The 24,965-nt window shown below is 33.2% G+C and overlaps 1 protein-coding gene across 1 annotated transcript; it reads left to right on the top strand.

Annotated features, from left to right (window-relative positions):
• The first annotated feature begins 2,477 nt into the window (after window positions 1–2,477).
• Window positions 2,478–24,231, top strand: LOC143042578 (uncharacterized). Its single transcript, XM_076214979.1, has 16 exons — window positions 2,478–2,620; window positions 3,555–3,602; window positions 4,389–4,471; window positions 6,850–6,921; window positions 7,519–7,648; window positions 8,795–8,877; window positions 13,573–13,644; window positions 14,441–14,570; window positions 15,466–15,588; window positions 15,987–16,106; window positions 16,464–16,589; window positions 18,890–19,009; window positions 19,734–19,852; window positions 21,801–21,897; window positions 22,872–23,036; window positions 23,947–24,231. The coding sequence occupies exons 1-16, from the start codon at window positions 2,602–2,604 to the stop codon at window positions 24,162–24,164; spliced, it is 1,725 nt and encodes a 574-aa protein (XP_076071094.1). The 5' UTR covers window positions 2,478–2,601; the 3' UTR covers window positions 24,165–24,231.
• The last annotated feature ends 734 nt before the right edge of the window (window positions 24,232–24,965 follow it).

Genomic DNA, 24,965 nt, shown 5'->3' with positions numbered 1-24,965 from the left:
AATTCTTTATATTTATTTTTTGTCTTGCAAAAACAAAAGCAACTTTAAAAGAGAGGCGAAAAATACCAGACGGACATTCACACTTATAAATAAATCGAGAATAAATTGAAAACGCCATGGCTAAAAAAAAAGACATACCCGCACAGGTCACAAACAATAGTACACGAAACACAAAATAAAAAAAATAAAGACTTAGCTGTGTTAGCCTTTCAAATGTTTATCATAATTTGCAGAATGAAAAAAACACTTAAGGTTTTTCAGTTATAAAGGCTAATGTGGTTTTTCCTTCATGAATTGTCACAAATTGCCAACGTTTAAACCCCAAACCCAGTAGAACCTACAAATAGTAAGACAAAGTTACGTAAATGAATACATGTTTAGACGAATGACCAAAGTTTACCATAATAACGAAAGGTATACTTACACATAGGAAACGATCAGATTGAAGTACAACTTCAGATACGTGTAAGCTAAATAGAACAAGTCATAAAAATATACCATTGAAATTCGTTAAAAGTATTTGCTTAAAGTACCACGAGGCTAGCCGAGTCTGAACCGATGCTGAACTATACCTGAACCTTCATAAGTTGGGAGCATGAAGTTCGGTCGTTACAGTAGGTTCTTGTCCGTGCTATTTTTTTTTGTAATTTTTTCTGTAACAATGAGGCCGTTTGAATGGTTTAAAATTTTTAATTCGGGGTCTTTTATATCTGACAATACGGGATGGGTTTTTCCTCATTTTGTGAAGGTCGTGCAGTTGCCTATAATTGCTTCCACTTTATTTGAACTTTGGTGAATAGTTGTCTCAATGGCAGTCATACCACATCTCCTTATTTTAATAATAAGGTCAGGAATGGGGTATCCCACATGACGAATGACGAAAAAATATTCGTTGAAATAAGATTGGACGAATGACGACAAAATAATAAGGCTCACTTGACGGTTTACGTATCAAAAATACGACGGTTTAGGCTTGACGGAAGAGGGCATTCTTACCCTCATATCTACTTAACATATTTTGCCATAACCCAAGGCAAAACCCCGTTGTTTTATTATGTATGATATTCTAAATTGTCGTTAGGTACAATGTCAATTTGTAAGGACAATAGAAATATGTACAAACACACAGTCTGATGTTTACCTGTTCGTCGTATCCTGTTGGTCATGCTAATTAACTGTCTTTTGGAGAGTTTTATGCCCCATTTATGGGGCATTATGTTTTCTGGTCTGTGCGTCCGTTCGTTCGTCTGTCTGTCCCGCTTCAGGTAAAAGTTTTTGTTCGAAGTAGTCTTGTCCAATCAAATTGAAACGTAGCACACATGTTCCCTATGGTATGATCTTTCTAATTGTAATGCCAACTTAGAGTCCCCCCTATATTTTCGTTCCACTGAATATAGAAAATGATAGTGAGGATAAGGGGCAGACACATTCTTGTTCTATTTCATTATCCGTAAGGCATCATTGTCTTTATATATGTGTTTATTCTGTCTTGAGAAAGAGCCGCAAAATTCTAGAATTTTATCTCTTTTTAAATACTTTTAATCAGCTAAAGAGCTTCCAACCTAGAAATCATTCTTGAATTTTATTGTAAGATACTATATTGGGCTAAGATACGATATCTTAATAATTGCAAAAAAAAACATATCAACTGGATGCATAGCAACAGGTACACAGATTAAGCATATCGACTGGATACATAGCAACAGGTACACAGATTAAACATATCGACTGGATACATAGCAACAGGTACACAGATTAAACATATCGACTGGATGCATACCAACAGGTACACCATTTGTACCCAGATTAAACATATTCTGAAACATGTGGCTGCTTATATCATTGGTATATAAAACGGATTGCCACATTTAAGAATTAATACAAGTGAGAATGTTGAATTTCGCTGTCAAAAGAGGTTCTATAAAGTCAGATTTTAAAAGTTTTTGAACATTTAAGCCATTTCCAGTTTTCTTGGATTTTAGACAAATCATTAAAATTGACGGCTGGAAAAAGTGGTTGGTAACTTGATTGTCTGCTAAAAGTCACCGTGGCTACCAGCTTCAATCTTCAGCATAGGGAGATTGTATAGGGACCGATAGTTTTGTAGTTTGAATTACCTATTTGTTTTATTGTCGTAAAATGGAACATTTCTTTCCTGTTATTAAAAAAGGACTATATTTTATTATTTATACAAATAGCCGGGATTATTTTTTTCGTGCTGTCTGGATGCAGTAAAATGTAATTCATGCATGTGGTATATACCATCCCAATTTACAGCCATTGTTTTTTGTTTAGAGAAAACATGTAGTTGTTTTGTTAGCCATAACTCGACAAACTGCCCTAACATTATTCAACATTTTCTGTTTTTAGATTAACAATATTTTAATGATGCGGCATGTATATATGATAAAACACGTACTGATTTTAGTGGTTCTGCGATGTTGTGTGTAATTTGACCTAATAATAGTTCATAAGAAAAACGTGAAAAGTGTGATTCACTTATCAGACTATTAGCGTTACTGTGGGCTGTTATCTGAATCTGTGGTTCTGAATGCCAGTACATGTCCATATGTGTCACGATAAGGGATTGATATCATTTCAATGTCAATTATAACAAAGGGTAAATAATCATTCATTACTTTTGCTTGTGTGTTTGTTTGTTAGTTTGTTTATATTTCGACTCGAATGAATTTCGATTTAAACAGACAGTCGATATTTTCAACAAGAATGCGCATATTTAAAGTAGAAGTGTGAAACAAATCATACATTTTTCTTCAAGAATTATTATACGGAAAGTTTCTCCTTTAAGACAGACTTTTGTTGTTACTCCGTATCAAAAGGATAGCAAAATTGAAACAGGTCAAGAATTAACCAGATAATATATCTAAAAAAAAATACATGTCGTTCTGGAACAACAGCTTTACGGAAAACTAATATCTCTACTTGTTCTTGTCATTAGGGTGTTTATATTTCATGGTTTATACGGAATTAAAATTTACCAGCAGACTGTAATTTATAAACATAAAACATAGATATAGACATAGTCATGCAAAAATATAATTAATCATAGAAAGTAAGCATTCACAGCATGCATGCAACACAAAAGTTTTATGAAGCAGCTTCAATAAACAGCAAGTGTTGTAAGATATGTAAATGAAGGTTTAACCAGTACATGCATAGTTAATTGGTCAGGTCGTGCATATATATACAATAAACAATGCCTAGACACTTATAAAAAAAAACAGTCAAAGAAACACATCGCCACATCACAACAAAGGAGAGCCACAACCACTGTACCATGAACATCATGATCAGCACAGGAAAATGTTCAATCACTTGCCAGAACTTAAGGCATGTTCTTGATACTATCAGTAATACCATAATAAGAAATACATGATATTTTATAAATCTAATGATTTTTTTAATCGCATTTCTTGATATTTCAATCTCAACAAAGTTTAACGTTGAAACCCGAAAGTTTAAAAGTCATCAATTAATATAACCACTTTATAAAGTTAAAAGCTTTTTGACCACCTTTAGTTAGTTTCTTTCAGATTCGATACTGGTATTGATTGTCTTAATATGTTTTTTCTCGCCAATTCGTAAGTATTTTCAAGCATTACTAAGAAATGTTCGTATACATGAATACATAAATTAGACTGCACATTTGAAGAACCAAGCGAAGCGCCTTAAACGAAAGTTGCCGAGCCGTGAATAGACAACAGCCAAAGGCCACCAATGGGTCTTCAACGCAGCGAAAAATCCCGCAACCCCTAAGCAAACACTACTATTTCAATAAAAATGGACGTTACACAAAACTCCAAAACATGTAAATGAAGTAAAACCATACATGACTAACAAAGGGTCAGTGGCTCCAGACTTGACAGAACTCTTACCGTAGTCCGCGTTTATTCTTTAGTTTTCTATGTTGTGTCATGTGTACTATTGTTTGTCTGTCTGTCTTTTTTTTCATTTTTAGCCATGGCCTTGTCAGTTTATTTTAGATTTCTGAGTTTGATTGTCCCTTTGGTATCTTTCGTCACTATTTTTTAAGCAACGCAAATGAGTTCAAAAATCAAAGACAATAATTAAGGATAAAGATTTAAAAGTTAAAGTTAAATAAATAAATGGGTATGTGCACACATTTTAAACCTTAGTACAGACAAAATTTGCTCATAATTTACGATTCAAAGAATCAAACATTTTCCTAAAATTCTAGCGATACAAATTGAATGTTCACATTTATTTTTTTTTAATTTTTTAATGAAAAAGACTATCCCCATATATAGTCATATTGGTCAGTGGATTACAAATGAAAAAATAAACAAGCACAATATAATTCCATATAACAGATATAAACGGTTTGTTAAATTTACTAAATTTTGTAGTTTGCACACGGATTTGCTATTCATGCACTAATTTGCAAGAAAATGAAAAATGTTTGCAAGTAGTTCAGTGTCAGAACGACGAGGTAAGACCAAAACCTATTTTACTACAACATATACAACATTTTCCTACAGTTAAAAGTTCAATATCTGGCTTAAAAGACGACATTGCTAGATAGGGAATTGATCTTGTCCACTTGTTTGCGTTGTATCATTGTTCGAGTTCTTTCGTTGGTAATAATTAAAGAAATTTTTAAACGACTATTGTAGATTCGGTGAAATTTCAATTCATTCAACCAAATTTATTCACAACTAAAATATAGTCAGGGCGCTTAATTTCATGGTATATCGCGAAAACACCTGTTATCTATGTTGACAAGAAATAATATGACAAACACATAGAGGTTTTATCTATTTCCAAACCAATATTCTTGAGATCAAACTTTCTATGTATAATATCCAGTATGAAAAAGAAGATGTGATATGATTGCCAATGAGACAACTCTTCTTAAGATATCAAATGACACAGAAATCCTCAACTATCGGTCACCGTACGGCCTTCAACAATGAGCAAAGCCTATATCGTAAAGTCAGCTATAAAACGCCCCGATATGGCAAGCCATTCTCGTCAAAACTATGTTTAAACCATTTTTCGAAAAATTTACACACTGAGAATAACAACAAAGCACACTGAGATTAAAAAACTTCAAAACACACACTGAGAATTAAAAATTACACACTGAGAATTAAAAATTACACACTGAGATTTCATAAAGACGCACTGAGATTACAAAAATGAAAAACACACACTGAGAATTGAAAATTACACACTGAGACCTGAAAATTACACACTGAGATTTCAAAAAGACACACTGAGAATAAATAAACTGAAAACACACACTGAGAATTTGAAATTACACACTGAGAATTAAAAATTACACACTGAGATTTGTGCGTACTTTTTATGCGCACATATCTAATTAACATACTTAATCTGAATCTATTACAAGCTTAAAACAACTAGGGGACAGAACTCGTTAGTTCTTTGATTTGGTTTCAAATTATTCATAAAAAAAACCTTTAGAAATACAAGAACAAGAAAAATACCCACTTACTCTTATTACAAAATATAACCAAATGGTGAAAAACTTTATCAAAATTATAAGAAAACATTGGAACAATCTGCAAAAAAACAAAGAATGCAGTGAAATTTTTACTCAAGTGTCTATTATAGCATATAAACGTAACAAAAATATAAAAGATTATTTTGCGAAATCAGGGTAACAGTTGGAAGACTTTTGAAAAGGGACCCATGCTTATACGGTTTTAAGTTAAAAAAAAAATCCCGATACACTGGTAGTAATGATCTGAATTATAGGCAACAAACTTATGAATATGAGCGATGTTACAGCAGATTCCATTGAGTGTGTAGCCAAATGTAATATCTTTGGTTAGCTTGCTTGTTAGCTGAACCGCGAAGTCATTGTTAGGTTAGGTAAACTTCCCTACTTTAAGAATAGACTAGTCCGACAGAAAACCAATCGATCTGTCTGTTGGACTATGTTACTTCGAAAGGAGGATAGTTTACCTGACCTAATGATGACTTCACGGTTCAGCTATCAAGCAAGCTAACCAAAGATAATTTACCTTTCGCTACACACTCAATGGAATCCGCTGTAAGTCTTGAAATTTATTACGAATGTTGGTTGAAGGAATCGCATTTCATTATAATGACAAGAGTTCTTGAGATCAAGATATTAATCTGTTAAAATATTCATCTCATGAATATTCATTAGTAATTTGCATATTAATCTCAGTGTGTAATTAACAATTCTCAGTGTGTGTTTTTCGCTTTATTTCATCTCAGTGTGTCTTTTTTAAAATATCAGTGTGTAAATTTGAATTCTCAGTGTGTGTGTTTTATTTTTTTTAAATCTCAGTGTGTAATTTCGATTTCTCAGTGTGTTATTTTAGGTTTTTAAATCTCAGTGTGTATTTTTTTCGAAAAAAGGGTTTAAACATAGTTTTGACGAGAACGGCTTGCCATACCCCGAAATGACAAATGAAAACAAGTCAAATGAGAAAAACTAACGGCCTAATAACGTTAAAATAATGAACGGAAATAAATTAGTGACACAACAACAAACGACAACCACTGAATAACAAGTTCCTGACTTTGGACAGCATATCAACATATAATGTTGGTCCAGGCGATGGACTGAATTGCTTCATGGTTGGTTCATGCACAGTTTTGACTATACGATTATTCGACCGTGAACGTTTCCATCGTTATCCATCTATTGAAACTCCAGTTGCATCTTATCCTGTTTACCTGACACTGCATTATCGAATTTGTTTGCATTAATACTTTTTTAGGCATAACAAATGTTGAAGCTGCATACTCTACAAATCTCACTTAGAATTAGCTTATAAACTATTAAATAAACAAAAGTATTTATTTCAGGTGTGCTTCACACAAAAGTATCAGACAAATGAAAATGTTATTCGCTACGATGTTGGTTGTACTTATCCTGAGGTAATTATATGTTTAACTATCTACTATCTTTGTTCTAAATATAAAATTAACTTGCCACTGCAATGACTCCATCATTTTAAAATCTCTTTATTTTGGGTTTAGATTGAGCCAATATCGGTAAATTACCGTTCATTAAGTTTTTGTAGTTTATCAGCAATTTAGTTATACTTTCTGTAATTTTATAATAACAGCTAAAGCACCGATCCATCATACCTAATTGGGTGGGAGAGCGGGTAAATAAACTAATTTTTGTTAAAGATATAATCTTACTTATAAATTTCTTTTTAAAAGATTGTTTCAGACCAGAAGTGAAAAATAGCAGGTTCCTATGAAGTTGAAAAACAAGTTAACATTGATTTGCACAAAGAAAACGTTTTCCTATTTAATACTGAAAGAAAAGTTTTTGGGTTTTTTTTTTTGTGTTTTGACGTGTTTAATATAGTTTATTTAAGATGTAGGCAAAAATAATTGGCCCAAGAGAAAAACACGTGCCTTTTCAAGTTCTGTCAACATATATAACTGAAATATAAGAAAATATTCAATCTAGCTATATGTTGCTCTTTAGTCAAGCTTAGTAGTATTTCAGTCATTTTACAGATATGTCGTAAGGATTTGACTGGGAATCTGGTAGGACGTAGAAGTGACCATTCTCATATGATGTGCCAGAAATGTTGTAATGGTTCTCATGTCTGTAATGACGATTTAACGTGTGACAATAGCTTAATAGGTAAGACTTTAAAGAAATAATAAGAAAGTAGGAGGGGTGACACTCACTTCATTTCATAAAATCATAATGACAAGCGTTTCAAATATGACTTGTTCGTCTTTTATAGTTGTTTTAAGACTTAAAACAATAATAAGAAAGTAGGAGAGGGTGACACCCACTTCATTTCATAAAATCTTATGTACAAGCGTTCCAAATATGTTTTTATTTTACTATATTTTTTTGATAACATTTAATTGTATTTCAAATGTTCAATCACAGTGACTATGTTATATGTATATGTTCTCTGTAACAATTGTTTAAGAGAATAAAGTATCCATGCATTCACTATTTAATACAAAGCACACTAAATCTTGATTGGTCAGTTAAAGTTGTGTTATTTGTGTCCTCTTAAAATCATAGAGACCAGAGACTGTGAAATACTATATCGATAGCACTAGAATACAAAATGTAAGCTCGTCGTACAAAAAAATGTATAGACAAGATGTAGTATGGAATGCCGTTGTCTATCCGACCATCCGTCCACGTTTCTTGCAAAAGAAATAGAGTGTTTATCATATTTATTGAAACTTGTAGGGAATATGCGAATTAATGGGATGAAGTTCAAGAATAAAATTGAAAATTTTCCGAAGAGTCACTGCAGAATTATGGTATTGTTGCCAATGAAACAACTATCCACTGAAGTTCAAATAAGGTGGATGTAAGAAATTATGTACAATTGAAAGGTCTTCAACAATGAGTAAAACATATATTGGTATATGGTCGGCTATTAAATGTGAATGCCGTTTTCAGCATTTTAAGCCACGTCATACTAGCATTTCGGAGCTTTTTATAGTTGACTATGTGGTATGGGTTTAACTCATTGTCGAAGGCCGTACGGTACACTTTATTTGTTTCTGTGTCATTTTGCTTCTTGTGGAGAGTTGTTTCATTGTCAATCGTACCACATCTTCTTATTTTTATAGGTGGATTATTATTATGACTTTTTGAACACATTTGTATCAAGTTCTATTTATTAATTTTTTTTTTTATATATTCATACATACACATTGGTATATCAAATGATAAATATAAATATGTGTACGTGTTTGACCTTTGCTTTTTCAAAGGTTCATATATTAAGGTGACTTCGTTTTAATTTATCAACAGTTCCAAAGCAGAATTGTTTGAGCTGTAGTGAGGTCAAAAGTCCAGCATTGTGCACAAACATAACAGTCTGCAATGAACATGAGGTAGTTTTCATTTTACACTTCACATCTTTTAAGCATACATGTACATCTAAAATGGTGATAGAATGACTGTAGGAATACACGCATATAAAATAATTTTTTCTACACAGGCAAATTTCACTCACATCAATTTCACGTGAATTTAAATTCATGTGAATCTCACGTGAAATTCACATCAATTTCACCTCAAACGAGCTTATACGTGAAACTCACGTGAAAACAATTTTTGTGAGTTTCACGTGATTCTCATGTGAAACTCATGTGAATTTCACATGAAAATCACGTAAAAATTTTCATGTGAAATTCACATGAGTTTTTAAAATAGAGTAATTCAAATAACATATAAATTTTCAAATTTAATTAAAATCATGAAAAACATCAATTTTTTTTTTGGAAATTTCACGTGAAATTCATGTGAAAAATTTCACATCAGAATCATGTGAATCTCAATTAACGTGAAATTCACATGAAAATTTTCACGTGAGTTTCATGTTTAAGCTCGATTGAGGTGAATCTCACGTGAAATTTTTCATGTGAATTTCACGTGAGATTGATGTGAAATTCATGTGAGCTAATTTTGCCTGTGTAGGCCTGTTCATCACTGAAGATTGGGACTTCCTTTACTCAAGGGGACGCTACTCATATATGTTTAACCCAAAATCAATACATAACCCATACACAAGCCCTTACTCTAAATCATAACCCGATCATAAAACAATTCCAATACGTATGGTCGATCTGATCCGGTGCTCCAAAAGAGTAAACAATCCAGCTCCACTAAACTAAAAGCATTCATTGTATTTTTCTATTGTTTGGTATGACAGATAGTGCGGTGACTGAAGGCAGATTTTTTTGAATTTAATCTCCCCACCGAACACACACCTACATAATATATCATTGGAAAGAGAAAATCGTGTACCATAATAATATGCCTGTCGTCAGGACTTGATATGGTCACATTTTTTTTTAAATTGAGGTCAAAGGTCATATGTAAAAATCTGTGAAAATTTGGGAGGGTTTCAATTTTGGCATTTTTTTCTATTTCTAAACTCTACCTAAATACAAATGATACTGTTTTGTCTTTAGTAATGTTTGTTATTATACATAAACCTTAATCATTGAGATTTTTTTATCAAAAAAATTCCTAAAACGACGTTTTATAAATAAAACTTCAAAAATCAAGTTTTCAACCTATAAAATGTTTAGAGCACCTTAACCTTATGAAAAATATCAATTTCAGGTAAAAATCAAGTGTCATGCAGGACAATACTTTTTAAATTATTTTTTAAACTGTCATAGTGGGTGAGGTATCAAACCAAAGCCATTGAACACTACAGTCAAATATGACCTCATATTGAATTTGCGAATACTTCAGGTTTTTTTTATAGACTACTCGTTGCTTTTGGTTTTTTTCACAATTATTACTGCTACCATAGTGTTATCTTTTGTAATCGCGTATTTAACTCTGGTTAATATCGAATACATTATAGGTTTTGTAACTATATCCCCCCTTTTTTCCCTTGCAACGTACTACAAACTTCAAAAGTATTCCATATAAAAAAAAAGATGTCATATAATTGCAAATGAGGCAACTCTCCAAATGAGACCAAATGAGACATAAAACAATTATAGGTCCCGTACGAGCTTCAACAATGAGTAAAATTCATACTGCATAGTCTTTAATTCCCGAAATGAATAATGTAAAACAAACAAAAATCTAACGGCCTAATTAACATGATTAATGTACAAAATAAATAAGAAAGAAACAAATATAGTATAGAGAAACAAACGACAAATTACACTGCAGTACCGTTTCGTGACTTGAAACAGACACACACAGAAAGTGGTGGGGTTTAACTTTTTTAAGGGCACGCCAACACTCCCCTAATCTCGGGGCTTGAACCATGTGTACCAGTGCAACAAGCTTTATACCAAATCAACCGTTATCTCCATCATCTTCATTTTCATCAACCGTCACAAGACGTGTTTTAATATTTCTACACATTTCACTCATGGCAACAGGTCTGCAAATGAAAGGTTCTGCTGAAAGCGAACACGTTATTTTGCGTTTTTCTTTACAAGTACAGACAAGATATTGTAGGAAGTCCAAAGACATTTGTTCCTAAAAAATACCACCTTCAAACCATCCCTAGGCTATCAATTCATCCAAGATTTAACAGAGATCTAAAAGGGGGTTATGAAGGTGTGATGACATCCATATGCTTGTCTGCAAAGATGCTGCGGAAACATTATACGAGACGTACACACTATCTTGAATTCGCTCAATTGCATGGTTGGCAACACATTGGATAGCGTCGCACTTTACTTTAAGAAGCATAAAATCCTTTGGCACTCAATGTTTCAACAAGGTGTTTTGAACCAAACTCATGGTACATTTGTAAAGCCAATCCTAAATGAAAAAGAGTAAAACAAAAACGATTGCCTCAACAATTGCATTTCCACAATTTCTCTGGTGCCATATCCTGAGAAAAATCTTGGCTGTATACAGTTTCACTGAGTAACCATAGAATGAATTGCAATAACTACGAAGGCATTGACTGAATTAAGAAGGAAGAGACAATTCATCCGAAGTTGGGTAGTCTCTTTAGAGCGGAATGAAATTAATATCTGTCCGTTATTTGTATCTATTACAGTTTACATTGAGATTTTGGGGTCAGTTTTCAATTGACTAGAAGCTTATATGGCATCATAAATAGTTATTTTGCTACTAAATATTACGTTATATTTGCCTTGAACTTGTTAAAGTTGTTTGACAACTGAATTTCTATAGAAATGAATGAGCTTAGACTGCATTTTACATTTAGAATATTTTAAATTAGAATCAGCGGGAAGAAGTGATCTATATGTATCAAGTAACGGTGTCATGAGGAATGACCAATAAATCGTTGTCAATAGCCAAATTAAAATTAGTAAAAGTAGTATCGTGTTCTGAGATATCTGCTTCCACGAGTTTGGATTTTTTTATTTCGTTTTTAGCAAATAATTTGTAATGCAACCAAAATGACAGAGTGCTTGAAGTTTAAAAGATTGACGGGAAACTATTTCAACTTTAACTTTATCTGACACGGATGAAACATTTTTAATACGCTCATCTGATTCAAACTTGAATAATTTTTGATCTTTCTAAAATGTTTTGTTGCAACAAAATATACATGCGCTCTAGTTGAACGACTGCATTCTAGAACGTGTACAAATACCCGAAACTGAGGGACAATTAACAGTCAGATAATTGTATGTCGTCATTAAATATCAGACTAGGAGCCTCTAAAAGGGGGAACACATATCTTTACTTGTTTAAGTTTTGTAGTATGAACGATGATAAACTGCCTGCACGGAGTTCTTCAAATTAACAGATATGGCATGAAACATCTTGATGTTCACCTCATCCAATCTTTTATGCAATGCAGATACACAAATCGACTTCCCTAAACTGGTAAATTGACTCAAAATTTCAATCGAGTTTTTTTTTTTTTTTTTTTGGCATATTATGCACTGCATAAAATTTAAAGACTTTTGTCTTTTCTTTGGACTTAATGGAGCGAAGCTGCAAAGGACTTTGCATATCACGGAATATTTACTGAAACTATCCGTCAATTATTTTGATTTTACAATAAGACTTTTCTGACAAAGTATATTTGATGTTTTATAACGAAAAAACATAGAATATAAACATATGCAAACAAATTATGTGGCATATATCATTGCACTTTCATTGAAAATATGTGTATATAATAGCGAAAAAGGTAGTTATTTCATATATCATTTGAGAGCAAATTATTGACTAATACACAAAATGTGACGGAAGGCAGTGATTGAGTTCCGTGTTGAAATTGAAGATTTTTACTCCATTCTTTTTCCATTGATTTCTTAAGTTTTTTTTCATATTTTGGTTCCGAAATTTTTATCACTTATTAGTTTTATTAAATACTGTATGCTTAAAATATTATGGGATAATTTTTATTCATACTATGAAGAAGAAACTAAAGTTTGAGTCTGAATTTGCAATTAAAATTACCTCAATTTTAAATAGTCTAAACTTCGCAAATTTTATTGATTAGAAGGAAATAAAATACCGAATAGAATATTTTGACATATAAGAATAGCTTCAGGAAAAACTATTTCAATTAAATGTAAGCAAACATACACATTTTTTCATTTAGAAAAAGGGGGGTTGAAACTCTCCAATATACTACCAGTCATAAAAACGACTTTTTAGAAAAATGTGACCGTACAAAATTCTGACGACAGGGCAAAAACTAAAGAAGACATATTTGTCTTTAAGTTAAGACCATTTTTAGCCGTGTGTTATTTGGGGAGATTACACTCGCGATCTAGACGACTTTTTACACTTCTGTCACCGCACTAAGAGGACTGCGACAACAACATAAAGGATAATAATAAACACTTTCTTGCAGCACAAAAAATAGTATAAAAGTATATTTAATAAAACTGGACTCCATGAGGACTAAACGACGTATTTAAGTAATTACAGATTGTCAATTCCTTTCGTTTGTACAAAATGTGCGAGCTTGTACGTGTTATAGTCATTGCTGAAGATCATAACAATATGTTGAATGTACTATTCATTTTTCTTATCTTTCTATAAACAGTAAGGTGAAAAATTAATTACAGTATTATAGTCAAATTTTATAATTTTATATATTTTGTTGTTGAAAGGCTTGTTTTCTCCATAAATTTAAGACGGAAGATAATCAAGAAAACTTTGATCTTGGTTGTAAAGACAAATCTGTAAGTATATTAAAGAAAATCCAAATTTACACATTTTTAAGAGACAAATCATTGCAACGATCGTCAGCAAAAGCGGACAAAAGGCAAATCGCGAACCAGAGCCATCGAATCTGACGTGTGGTCTGCGCTTATGTACCAATTACATCTATCTACAAATGAATTTGTAACAGAATGAGGCGATGTGGCAAAATAACAAATGAGAATGCTATCCATCAAAGACAACAGAACAAGTATATGGTTTAAGATTAGTTGGTGTATGCCTTACTTTCAGTCGTGCTATACCTTACATGAACATGATACTGCATGTTTTCATGAAATGAGTCTTGATTTCCTATAACATATTGCATGCTTCTCTATAAGTATCCTTATTGTTGATATATAAAGAAAAAAACCTGGTCTAAAAATAGGGGATAATTTTGGGTGCTTCTTTTTCTCTGTTGATTGTTTAATAAATTTTGGTGTATTTACTGTTTTCTGATTGGTTAAAAGTATTAGTTTTCTTTTCAATGTTGTCAATTTTTATGGCGACACGCCCACTCTGACGTTGTGTATTCATACGCCAACATCTGTGTACGTTGTTATTGTTAATATAAATAATATAGAAAGTTCTTAGAGCGTTATTTTTGATAGAAATTTATTTATAATGAATGGCAATAATTTATTTTGAATTTATTGACCCATAAGATTAATTTTTGACTCTTCACATTTTACACAAATTAATTTTATGGTTTAATAAATTCCAAATAAAAAATAGCCATTCATTTAATACAGCTTTATGGAGCCAATTTTGTTACAGCTTTGTCTTCATGCTTCAACTAGTAATGGATTTGGCCGACGATCAAGCCCTGGCCGACATTTGGTATGTGAAAACTGTTGTAGCGGTTCCGACTCGTGTAATCGAGATCTTCTGTGTGGACATCATATGCGTATGTAATACTATTGTATCGGTTGAGTTTGATTGAAAAAATTGAAAAGAAAAGAAAAAAGAACATTAAGAAGACAGAAATGGGTACAATTATTCCAAAAGTACGAAATACCTTTTGTATGTCGCTGATTCAAAGGCTCATATAGAGAAAGTGATGTAGGCTAACACTCCTTCATGTTAAATTAATATAGAGAAAGAAGATGTGGTATGATTGCCAATGAGTGAGACAATTACCCATCATAAATCAAATGAAGCGGATGTAATCAATAACAGGCAACCGTGTGAGGGCTGTATAGCAAGTCAAGCTCTTTAAAAACTTCCATCACCATTGGCAACCGTTCAACCTTCAACAATAAGAACAACCCATACTGTCGAGTCGTCTAGGCTCTTATGTGAAAAAATATAAAACAATGCAATTGAGAAAACTTACGGCCTATGTTAGAACAAAACTATTTTCGAAAACAAATGTGACAGACACGGACCAATGACAACCACTGACTTCGTTTATATTCATCTTTTTAACTTGAAAACTATCTTTCTCCTGCATTTAACATCAGCTTTCATGAGTATGATATATATATAACTTTATAATTTCATTTTGGATGTAACGCGTCTCCTGATTGAAGCGCGTTATTCAGTGTGCACCAAATTTTTTATGTTATATTTCTTCATAGACAGAAAAAATATTACAGTCATTCCTTAAATAGAATAAGATGTTGTGTCATAGTGATTGTTTCCGCAGGTCTGAGGAGTTGGTAATTCTGTTATATTTTCTAACTTTTATATCACGCATTACCAACTTACATTGATACTCTAGTGTGAGTATGTGGTATGTGTACTCTAAAACCAGATGACTTTTATACAATGTTAAATGCTCCATCTTTAATATATTACAGAAGAAGGACCAAATTCTACGTGTACCCTGAACAGCGAGTGTAGCAGCAACCTTGTCTGTCTGTCCGGTCGATGTCAGTGTCTTTCTAATGACTACTTCTGGAATGGATTTGCTTGCATGACAAGTATTATATAAATAATTATGATACCAATATTACTATTATTTTGCATTATGTTGCTGCTGCCTTTATACCAAATACTATTATTCATATAAATCATTTAAAAATCGTATGTATATATATGTCTTAATTAAAAAATAACGCGTTTCAAATTATTTGAAATATTGAAATAGAAATTTTAATTACAGGCTCTGAAAATGATAACTCCATTTATATCAATTGGTTTAGATTTAGAATCTAAGCCGATATGTTGATAATTAGATGTCTTTCCTATTGTTGTCCGATTGAAGTCTCGTTGGCGTATATTTATCCATACATTATGCATGACATTCGTTTTCAGATTAACCACAACTCTTCATTCAACTTTATATATTTAGTTATATTTTTTGTGTTTTTTAATACAGGAAAATCCATAAATGAGGAATGCGAGGAATCGAGACAATGTAAATTGTCCTTACAATGCAGAAACAAAAAGTGCCAGTGTATAGAGTCAAATTACTGGACTGGATCCACATGCGCTGAACGTACGTTATTCAAATTTTATTTGTTTAACTTGAAATCAGCCAACTATTGTGGAAATAATCATACTTTAAATATTTGCCTTATTGTACTTGTCTATGTACAAACACAAATGTGGTTAGGCTGCTTTCATCCTGAGCCAACAGTTTTTTTCATAAGTAACTTTAAGTTTTTTAATTGACACGTATTAAGCCTTAATCAAGTTGGCAATTGATGTAATTTCGACAAGTAAATTGCAACCGGTGCAAAGTGGAACTGGAAGTAAAGACCATGGTTATAAAAATGTTCCAATGCAATTTCAAAAACTTGGTTTATTATTTCAAAGCCTGGTTGCAATAATACATATTTTATTAATTATGTAGGAAAATCGGTGAATGGTACTTGTGCCACACTTATGGAGTGTAGAGACACATTGTTTTGTGTCCACTCAATATGTAGATGCGACTACTATTTTGGAGAAACATGGGATGGGTATTCATGCGGAACAGGTAAATATGAAGAAATATTGCAGGGTTAATACGCTAATAAGATAGCAATATTTTTACACAAATATACCAAGACATTTTGGTGTCTATATGCGGTCTTTAACCTCAGACTTTTTTTTATGATATATAAACCAGTTGTCAATGAAAACCAGGACTATTACACAGCTCATATAATAACATAATGATATGTAAGTCATCTTACTATACAGTACTGCATTGACAATGAATTAATGTAATTCTTTATGAATCGCTTAATGAATAGTGACTTTAAATGTATCGTTATTGGATTGTTTGATCTATTTGTTCTTATTTACTTTATGCATGTCATAAGTACAATATTTTAATGTGGAGATGTGGTATCATTACCAATGACATATATACCTACCGAATAATGAGGATGTACTTAAGGGAATTGCCATAACAAAACAACTTCACAATTGTGGACTTTCAATTTTTGTGTAGCAACATGTGTGGTAATCAGCGCATTCATATGGAGTTAAAGTCTTCGAGTTGAAACCCTATTCCAAGTCATGCGTTTCCTATCACTATTTCTAAATAGAGGAATGTTGCTTACAAGGAACCAATCAAACACAAAGTTCCGAGCAAATGGTAAAATTTGAAATCATCCCTTCGAAAATTTTACGGATGTTGTCACTGGTTTGTTGACCGTTATGGAATATCTGTTTCACAGATGACGACAAATGTGTTCTAATCGTCGTAACAACAAACTTCTTCTTTTTGTCTCGAATCGAAGTCTACCGAATAAGTATTATCCTCGGGTTTTTACTGTCACGAGCAACATGACGGGTGCGAAACTTGGGGCAGGATCTGTTTACAACCCCCAAAGCACCTGAGATTACGTCATGGGGTTCGTGTTGAGTCAGTTTTTAGTGTCTATGTTGTGTTTGTATAAGGTTGCACGTATCTTTGTCATTTTTGCCATAGCTTTGTCACTTTATTTTCGTCTTGTGAGTTTTTTTGTTTTTTTTTTTTGTATCTTTCGCCTGTACTCTATAAAGATCTCGGCATGACAAATTCTGTAACAGTTTAAAAGATAAACCAAGATTTTCGGTCTGACTACGACAACTAATGCATTGCAGTATCCAGACTTGCTATTGGGTCGAGAGAGTTTAAAGTCTTAGGGCAACCAATCCTTAGTTTCCCTGACCTTGCATATATAGTGGTGTAAAAAAACAGAACACAAGGCACCGATTTATAACTGTTAGCTATGCTTACATTGTGTACTTGCTTGCTTAATCCTGTTGCCCCTTGTTTGAGCATAGGCCACTAACGATATTTCTCCACCTTGTTCTGTTCTTTGCTAGCCTCTCCAGATCGTGCCACTTGTATCCTTCTTTCTCCATCTCGGCTGCAACATTCCTTCTCCAGGTGTATCTTGGTCTGCCCCTGCTACGCTTTTCTTGTGGGTTTCACTGTAAGGCTTGCCTTGTAATGTTAGTTTTTGGCTTCCTCAGTGTGTGTCCTATCCATCACCATTTTCTCTTTTTTAACTCTTCATCAACTGGGGATTGGTTGGTCTTTTCACAAAGATCTTTGTTTGATAACTTCCCAGGCCATCTGATGTTAAGGGTGCGCCTAAGGCAGTTGTTAATGGACTTGAAGTTTATGAAGCAGGTTTTTTGTTGTTTTCCAAGCCTCAGCTCCATATAAGAGTATGTTTTTTACGTTTGAAATGAACAAGCGTATTTTGGTCTTAAGCGTGATATTTCGTGCTTTCCAGATTGACCCCATCATGTTAAATGCAGTTCTGGCTTTGCCAATTCTGATCTTTACATCTTTATCTGATCCGCCAAGATTATTCACTACGCTTCCAAGGTATGTAAAGGATTCCACTTCTTCTAATGCTTGGGTGTTAAATTGCTTGGAACTTTGTGTTTGACTTTAACACTTTGGTCTTGTTATGATTGGTTGTTTCTGCTGCTCTCTTTTCAACCTGCTCTAGTTTGTCCTGCATTTGTTGGTGGTTGTGGGATAGCATTGCAATGTCATCGGCAAAGTCTAGTTCATCCCAGGGTTTTAATTTCCAACACTAAAACGAGTCAGCATATATTCAACGGGTAAAATGTAAAGACTGCAGAAAAAAGATGTTTTTCTCTTACTTCTCTATGTATCTTATCAACGGTTTTATAGTTGAAACTTACATTTTAAAAATAATACCCTTTAAACGTTTCCACCTTGTAACACATTTGGAGAAATACTTTTCGTCATATATACAATCATACCTTCTTGCGCTTTCTTCAAAGATGTGACTTTCCTAGCCATAATTTTTTTTTATTTTCCAGGACATTCTTTTAACGGTTCTTGTACAACAGCAGCAGATTGCAGAACTACTTTATCTTGTGTATTTGGAAAATGCACATGTAACTCAAGTGAATCATGGAATGGCCATGCATGTGTTACCAGTAGGTCTGGTATTACTCAATTGTACAGTTTATCAACTCGGGGAGGGGGGAGGGAAGAGCATCAACATTATATTTCTTTACAAAGTTTGTATTAAAAGATATTGTTACATAAAAACAACCAAATATACACAGTAATGAAACCATAAAAAGTAATTTTAAACAAGAAAAAACCTGATTTCCGTACTCAGACTTAGACATCATCCAATCAGAATTCCTCAGACTAAGACATCAACCAATTAGAATTCCTCAGACTTATACATCAACCAATCAGAATACTGTATTAGGTGTTTCGGGCAAAAATTATGTACTTCAAGTACTAAGTAATGTTCTATGACCGATAGTCTAATAGGTCTCAAGTACATGTGTACGTTAGATGCGCGTTCGTCTTCAAACTACTAATTTGTGACGCTCGAATCAAAACACTCTATATGCTTAACAATTATCATCAATGACTACAGACTGCATTCATTTGGAACATTCATTTTTGTTATGTACTGTACAGTAAATATATGCAAAACTCAAAATAACTATTAGTATAACAAAATCGTTTATGCAAAATTTGCAACTGGACATTCAACAATCGACAATCATTTAACATAGAGTCTGTATAGGCATTTGATGAGAATAGTATGACTTTTGTATGTATAGTAGAAAGACTTTAATTTGCCATATGCATACTATATTTATGCATGTTTTTTATATATATATCAAAGTATTGTTTCAGGCCCCAGAGAGTGTGAAGACTTAATCATTTCAATATCTGGAATTTATACTATTTATCCCGGTGGTGGTAATCTTGCAGTTCAAGTGTACTGTGTTGTTGAAGCAAACAAAATATGGACGGTTTGTATAGTATATTTAGACAATATGCATCTCCCGTTTGATTCATTAGAGATTTGGCGATTGTATATTTTAAGCAGTTTATTATATTGCATTTTGTTAAGCCTCGATCACACCTTACCGGATAGCACGAACGGACTGCTAACGGATGAAAATAAAAGTTGTCCGTTTACAAAATTGTTATCCGTTGGGAGTCCGTTGGTGTACTGACTGAATAAAACGGACGTGTAACGGATGCATAACGGACACACACCGGATATATAACGTACGAGAAACGGACACGTACCGACAGAACGGATGTCGAACGTACATCCAACGGACGAGTACCGCATAAAACGAATACATAACGGAAGCGTTCCGGATAAAACGGATGAACAAGATATACGGAAAAATCAAAGGCGACAATAATAATACATGTAAATCGCATAAATATTCAAAATGTTTCTGTGTAACTGGTTTTGGTTTGTTCTTCAAAATTCCGCCAAAGGGCAGTGTCTGGCATGAATAAGAACTGTTTGATTGTGTTGACGTGCCTATACTCTAAGATCAATTATGAATAATAGGAATTCATGAACCTTAAGAAATCTGATATACCAATAATTGGCATTTCTGACGCAAAATTTTCAATTGGCATTTATCCGTTTCAGATCCGTTCATCATCCGTTTTATCCGTTATACGTTCGGTAGAAGTCCGTTTCTCATCCGTTCAACATCCGTTTTATCCGTTAAACGTCCGGTAGAAGTCCGTTGGTGAATTAATCTTCCAGACCTCCAACGGATGTATAACGGAAACGAAACGGACGAGTACCGTACAAAACGGACGCCTAACGGACGTTCAACGGACATTTTATCCGTTGGACGTCCGTTCAAAGTTTTGAACATGCTCAAAATTTTCTACCGGACAGAACGGACGTCGACGGATAAAACGTACGCTTAACGGACATGCAACGGATATGGACGGACGTCTAACGGATAAGAATGGACGTCTAACGGACATGAACTGATTGAAAAAAAGTTATCCGTTAGGCGTCCGTTCGAGCTATCCGGTAAGGTGTTACCGAGGCTTTACATTTGTGTCTGTTCGTAGCAATTGTATTTCTGCTGTAATACGTCGAACTTTACATTTACGAAGACAATGAAAAAGCATACAAATAATATAATAAAAAGAAACAACGAGACAATGAGACAACTCCCCACAAGACCAAAAAGACACAGACATTAACAACTAAAGGTCATCATTGGGCTTTCAACAATGAGCACAGACCATACCGCATAGACAGCTACTGTATAAAGGATCGCGATTTGATAAATGTAAAACAATGCAAACGGAAAGTGTACGGCATAATTTATGTACAAAATAATGAACGAAATACAAATATGTAACACTGCGGCATACAACAACCACTGAACTACAGGCTGATGACTGGGACAGGCACATACAGAATGTGGCGGGAACGGCTTATATAATGATATGTACATTTACAGTAACGTAAAAAGCATGTAGAAAGATAACGATCACACGAGTACAATCAATACATTTCAGAAAACAATGAAACACTTTTATTATGACATGGCACAGTCTAGAGATGTAGAGTATTCCTTACATTCAACGTGTTGACTCAACAGTAAATGACCAATTAAGGTGGTACCTGACACTACAGGGAGATAACTCTATAAAATCCGCTAAACGTTTTAATCACATCGTATTGTTAAGGAAATTTTAAGCTTCTCAATGATCAAAATTAGAGTTTGTCAAACTACTATATATCCAATGATTTTTTTCCCAGAAAGTGATTGGTTCAAGTTTTTTGAAATTTTTATATTTTTATCTGAGGGTCAAAGTAAGTATTTTGTAAAAAATTTATAAAAATTAAACGAGCCAAATTAATTTTAGTCAAGGTGTTGGGTACCACCTTAACATTAGACCATACTGAATATCTTATGTATTTAGGTTATACAAAAACGGGAGAGTGGTTCTGTAGATTTTGATAGAGGATGGAATGAATATAAATATGGATTCGGAATAGCTAGTGGAGATTATTGGTTAGGTTAGTTAATAGTGTTACAGTAAGTAGCAAATCTTTAGAGTACAAACTTGACTTCAATAAGGTAACGTTCGTATTTCGTTTTAAATGAACCAACGGTTGGTAGTTGTCTCTGGGTTCTCCGGGTTCCTTCTCCAAAATGTTACAATGTAACCAAACGTGTTGAAAGTGACTTATAACAACAAATACCAACCAACCAATGGTTTGAAAGAAACAAATGAAATCTATTATAATACTTCTATGTGCTAATTGAACATCAGCAATAATATAAAAAAAAATCTCCTCAATAGTAGATTTTTTAAAATGACAATTCTTGGAAACATGTTCAAGATTTCATTCTCAATTTTATTAATTTTATTTTTAATGTTATGGTACATGTGAACCTTGACATTGATCTTTGATATTATTATAGTACATTACCATTTTCTGTTTTCAATGTAGTTCTCCTACATTGGAGTTAAAGATGCTTATGATTGGACGATGTATTTCATGATTGCAATTTAATCATATAATTTACCAGAAGGCAACAATCAATCTTTTTCTCTTAGCTCTTTTTTAAATTTTTTTTGTGGGAAAAAAGGGGGTGGTGGGCGGAGATGAAGGCTCCTCGTGACTTACAATTTTTTACATACATCCCTCTTTTTTTAATAAATCATATGTATCCATATTTGTAACTTTGTGCAGTTTACTTCATCCTCAATTCAGAAATTTTCAATATGACCTTTTTGGTCATGTTGACTTATTTGTGGATCTTACTTTGCTGAACATTATTGCTGTTTACAGTTTATCTCTATCTATAATAATGTTTAAGATAATAACCAAAAACAGCAAAATTTCCTTAAAAATTTCCAATTCAGGGGCAGCAACCCAACAATCAGTTGTCGGATTCATTTGAAAATTTCAGGGCAGATAGACCTTGGCTTGCAAAAAAAAAATATATATATTTTTTTTTTATTTTATAATCTTATCACCTGCAGGTAATGAGAATATTCATATCATGTCATCTGAGGCCAAGCATGAGATCAGTATATATTTGGAAGTCTCCCCTAGCGATTACAGATATGCTAACTATTCAACCTTCAGACTTGGTGATGAAAGCAGTAAATATAGTTTAGCTATAGGAGGTTATAGAGGTAATGCAGGTAAGTCTAATGGTGAACTATAATTGAGTATGCAGCATATGTATGCTGAGGGTCTGGATAGGGAATTGGGTAGTCTTTACTTTTGTATTTTTAATTTTTTTCAATTTTTAGGTCATTTTTGTAGTTCTTGTTTAAACCGTATTGTTCCGTAATTATATTATTGTCCATTTTCTCAATTCCTTCCTCACCATCTTTTCCCAATTATGTCCTGCTATGTTGATCCCATCCGAAGTATCATGCATGTGTTATATATTTATTAACCCATTAGTCATACTCATACATGTACGTAAAAACTATGATATAACAATTGCAGCAGGGTTGATATAATATTCGGCAGGAATCCAATAAAAATACACTGGTGTCTTCGAAAATATTTAATGAAATCTAGAATATATGTTAACATCGGGGTTTCATTCTCCGAACTCTTTAGCTGTCTGCTACTTCAATACTTCTCACAAAAGAGGTTGAACGTACAAAAATAAACATTTAAGACTCATTAGTCGAAAACTAAACAAATAACGCCATGACAAAAAAAAAGAAAAAGAAAACTACGAAAACACACAACACTACATAGAAAACTACTGATTTAGCAAACGAACCCCACCAAAAACCTGGAATTAAGTGATCAAGGTAGGTACATCCTGCTCGTTATATGGCAACCGTCGTATTACTGTCGTATTACTTTCAGTAATCTTACGTGAAATCACCTACTAGCTCTGTCTAAATAGTATGTTTCGTTGTTTTATTAACTATTATTTTGTGTTTTTTATTTTATGTGTGTGGTTTTGGGGTTTTTTTTTGTTATTTTTTGGGGATGACACAACACAGAATTGATAAGCATCTTTTGCAAATGAGGAAAAGATTTTATTATTTCAATATACTAGTACTTAATGTAGTTTCATATTTGCAGGTGATTCAATGACCTATCACAACGGCCTTATGTTTAGTACAAAGGATTCTGACCATGACGGCGATGCAGGACGCAACTGTGCAGCACGATATAAAGGTGGATGGTGGTACAAAAACTGTTACTATGCCAACCTGAATAGGGAGGACAGCAACTTAATCAATTGGAGAAATTATTCAAATTACATACGGAAAACTAAAATGATGATAAGAAGAAAATAGTAAAATCCTGTTCAAATGTACAAGGAATTCATCGTTTGATATATAAAAAAAAATATGATTTATTAAACAGTTTTTCTTATAAATTAATGGATTAAAACAGATACACGTGTACATGTATAATGAAATATCGTCAATATTATTATAGGAATTTTTTTAAAGAGGCAAGCGTCTTTGTGAAATATAGTCTACACAAAAATTGAATTATTAAATCGAAGACTATAAAATGTCTTCCGTCAACATTATATTTAAACGACTTTCAAGTAAAAATTAAAGAAGGCCATTTACTAACGAGGTAAAGTTATTCCCGACTTTGGACAGGTACCTGAAGACATTAAACTCCATTTATATCGGCATAATACTCAGCTAACACATCATTAGTAAAAGCATTCTATCAAATTAACAAAACGAAATAATGCTCGCTTTTTTCCGACGAAAAGATTACAATACTAACAAAAAACTAGTGACTCACTGCCTCACATCACTTGACAACAATAGTTTGTCTAAAATAAACCCGCATTTTATTTGTAATACACCGCGGATGGACGGACAGACAGACAGACACACAGAACATGCATAAATGGTACCATGACAAAGTGTACCCCTGCACTTCCAAATGAATTTTTATGCCCCACCTACGATAGTAGCATTATGTTTTCTAGTATGTGCGTCCGTCCGTTCGTTCGTCCACCCGTCCGTCTGTTCCGCTTTAGGTTGGAGTTTTTTGGTAAAGGTAGTTTAACTTTTTGATGAAGTTGAAGTCCAATAAACCTGAAACTTAGTAGACATGTTTCGTTATGATAT

Source organism: Mytilus galloprovincialis, chromosome 8 (assembly GCF_965363235.1).
Source record: "Mytilus galloprovincialis chromosome 8, xbMytGall1.hap1.1, whole genome shotgun sequence".
In the NCBI taxonomy this organism is placed as follows: Eukaryota; Metazoa; Mollusca; class Bivalvia; order Mytilida; family Mytilidae; genus Mytilus; species Mytilus galloprovincialis.
This window is presented reverse-complemented; position numbering and strand designations above follow the sequence as displayed.

Bases quoted from the DNA above. Each gene is read 5' to 3' on its own strand.
- LOC143042578 (XM_076214979.1), top strand. The intron at 16,107-16,463 runs GTACGTTATTCA...TTAATTATGTAG, and splicing joins TGGATCCACATGCGCTGAAC to GAAAATCGGTGAATGGTACT. The intron at 21,898-22,871 runs GTTAGTTAATAG...TATCACCTGCAG, and splicing joins TAGTGGAGATTATTGGTTAG to GTAATGAGAATATTCATATC.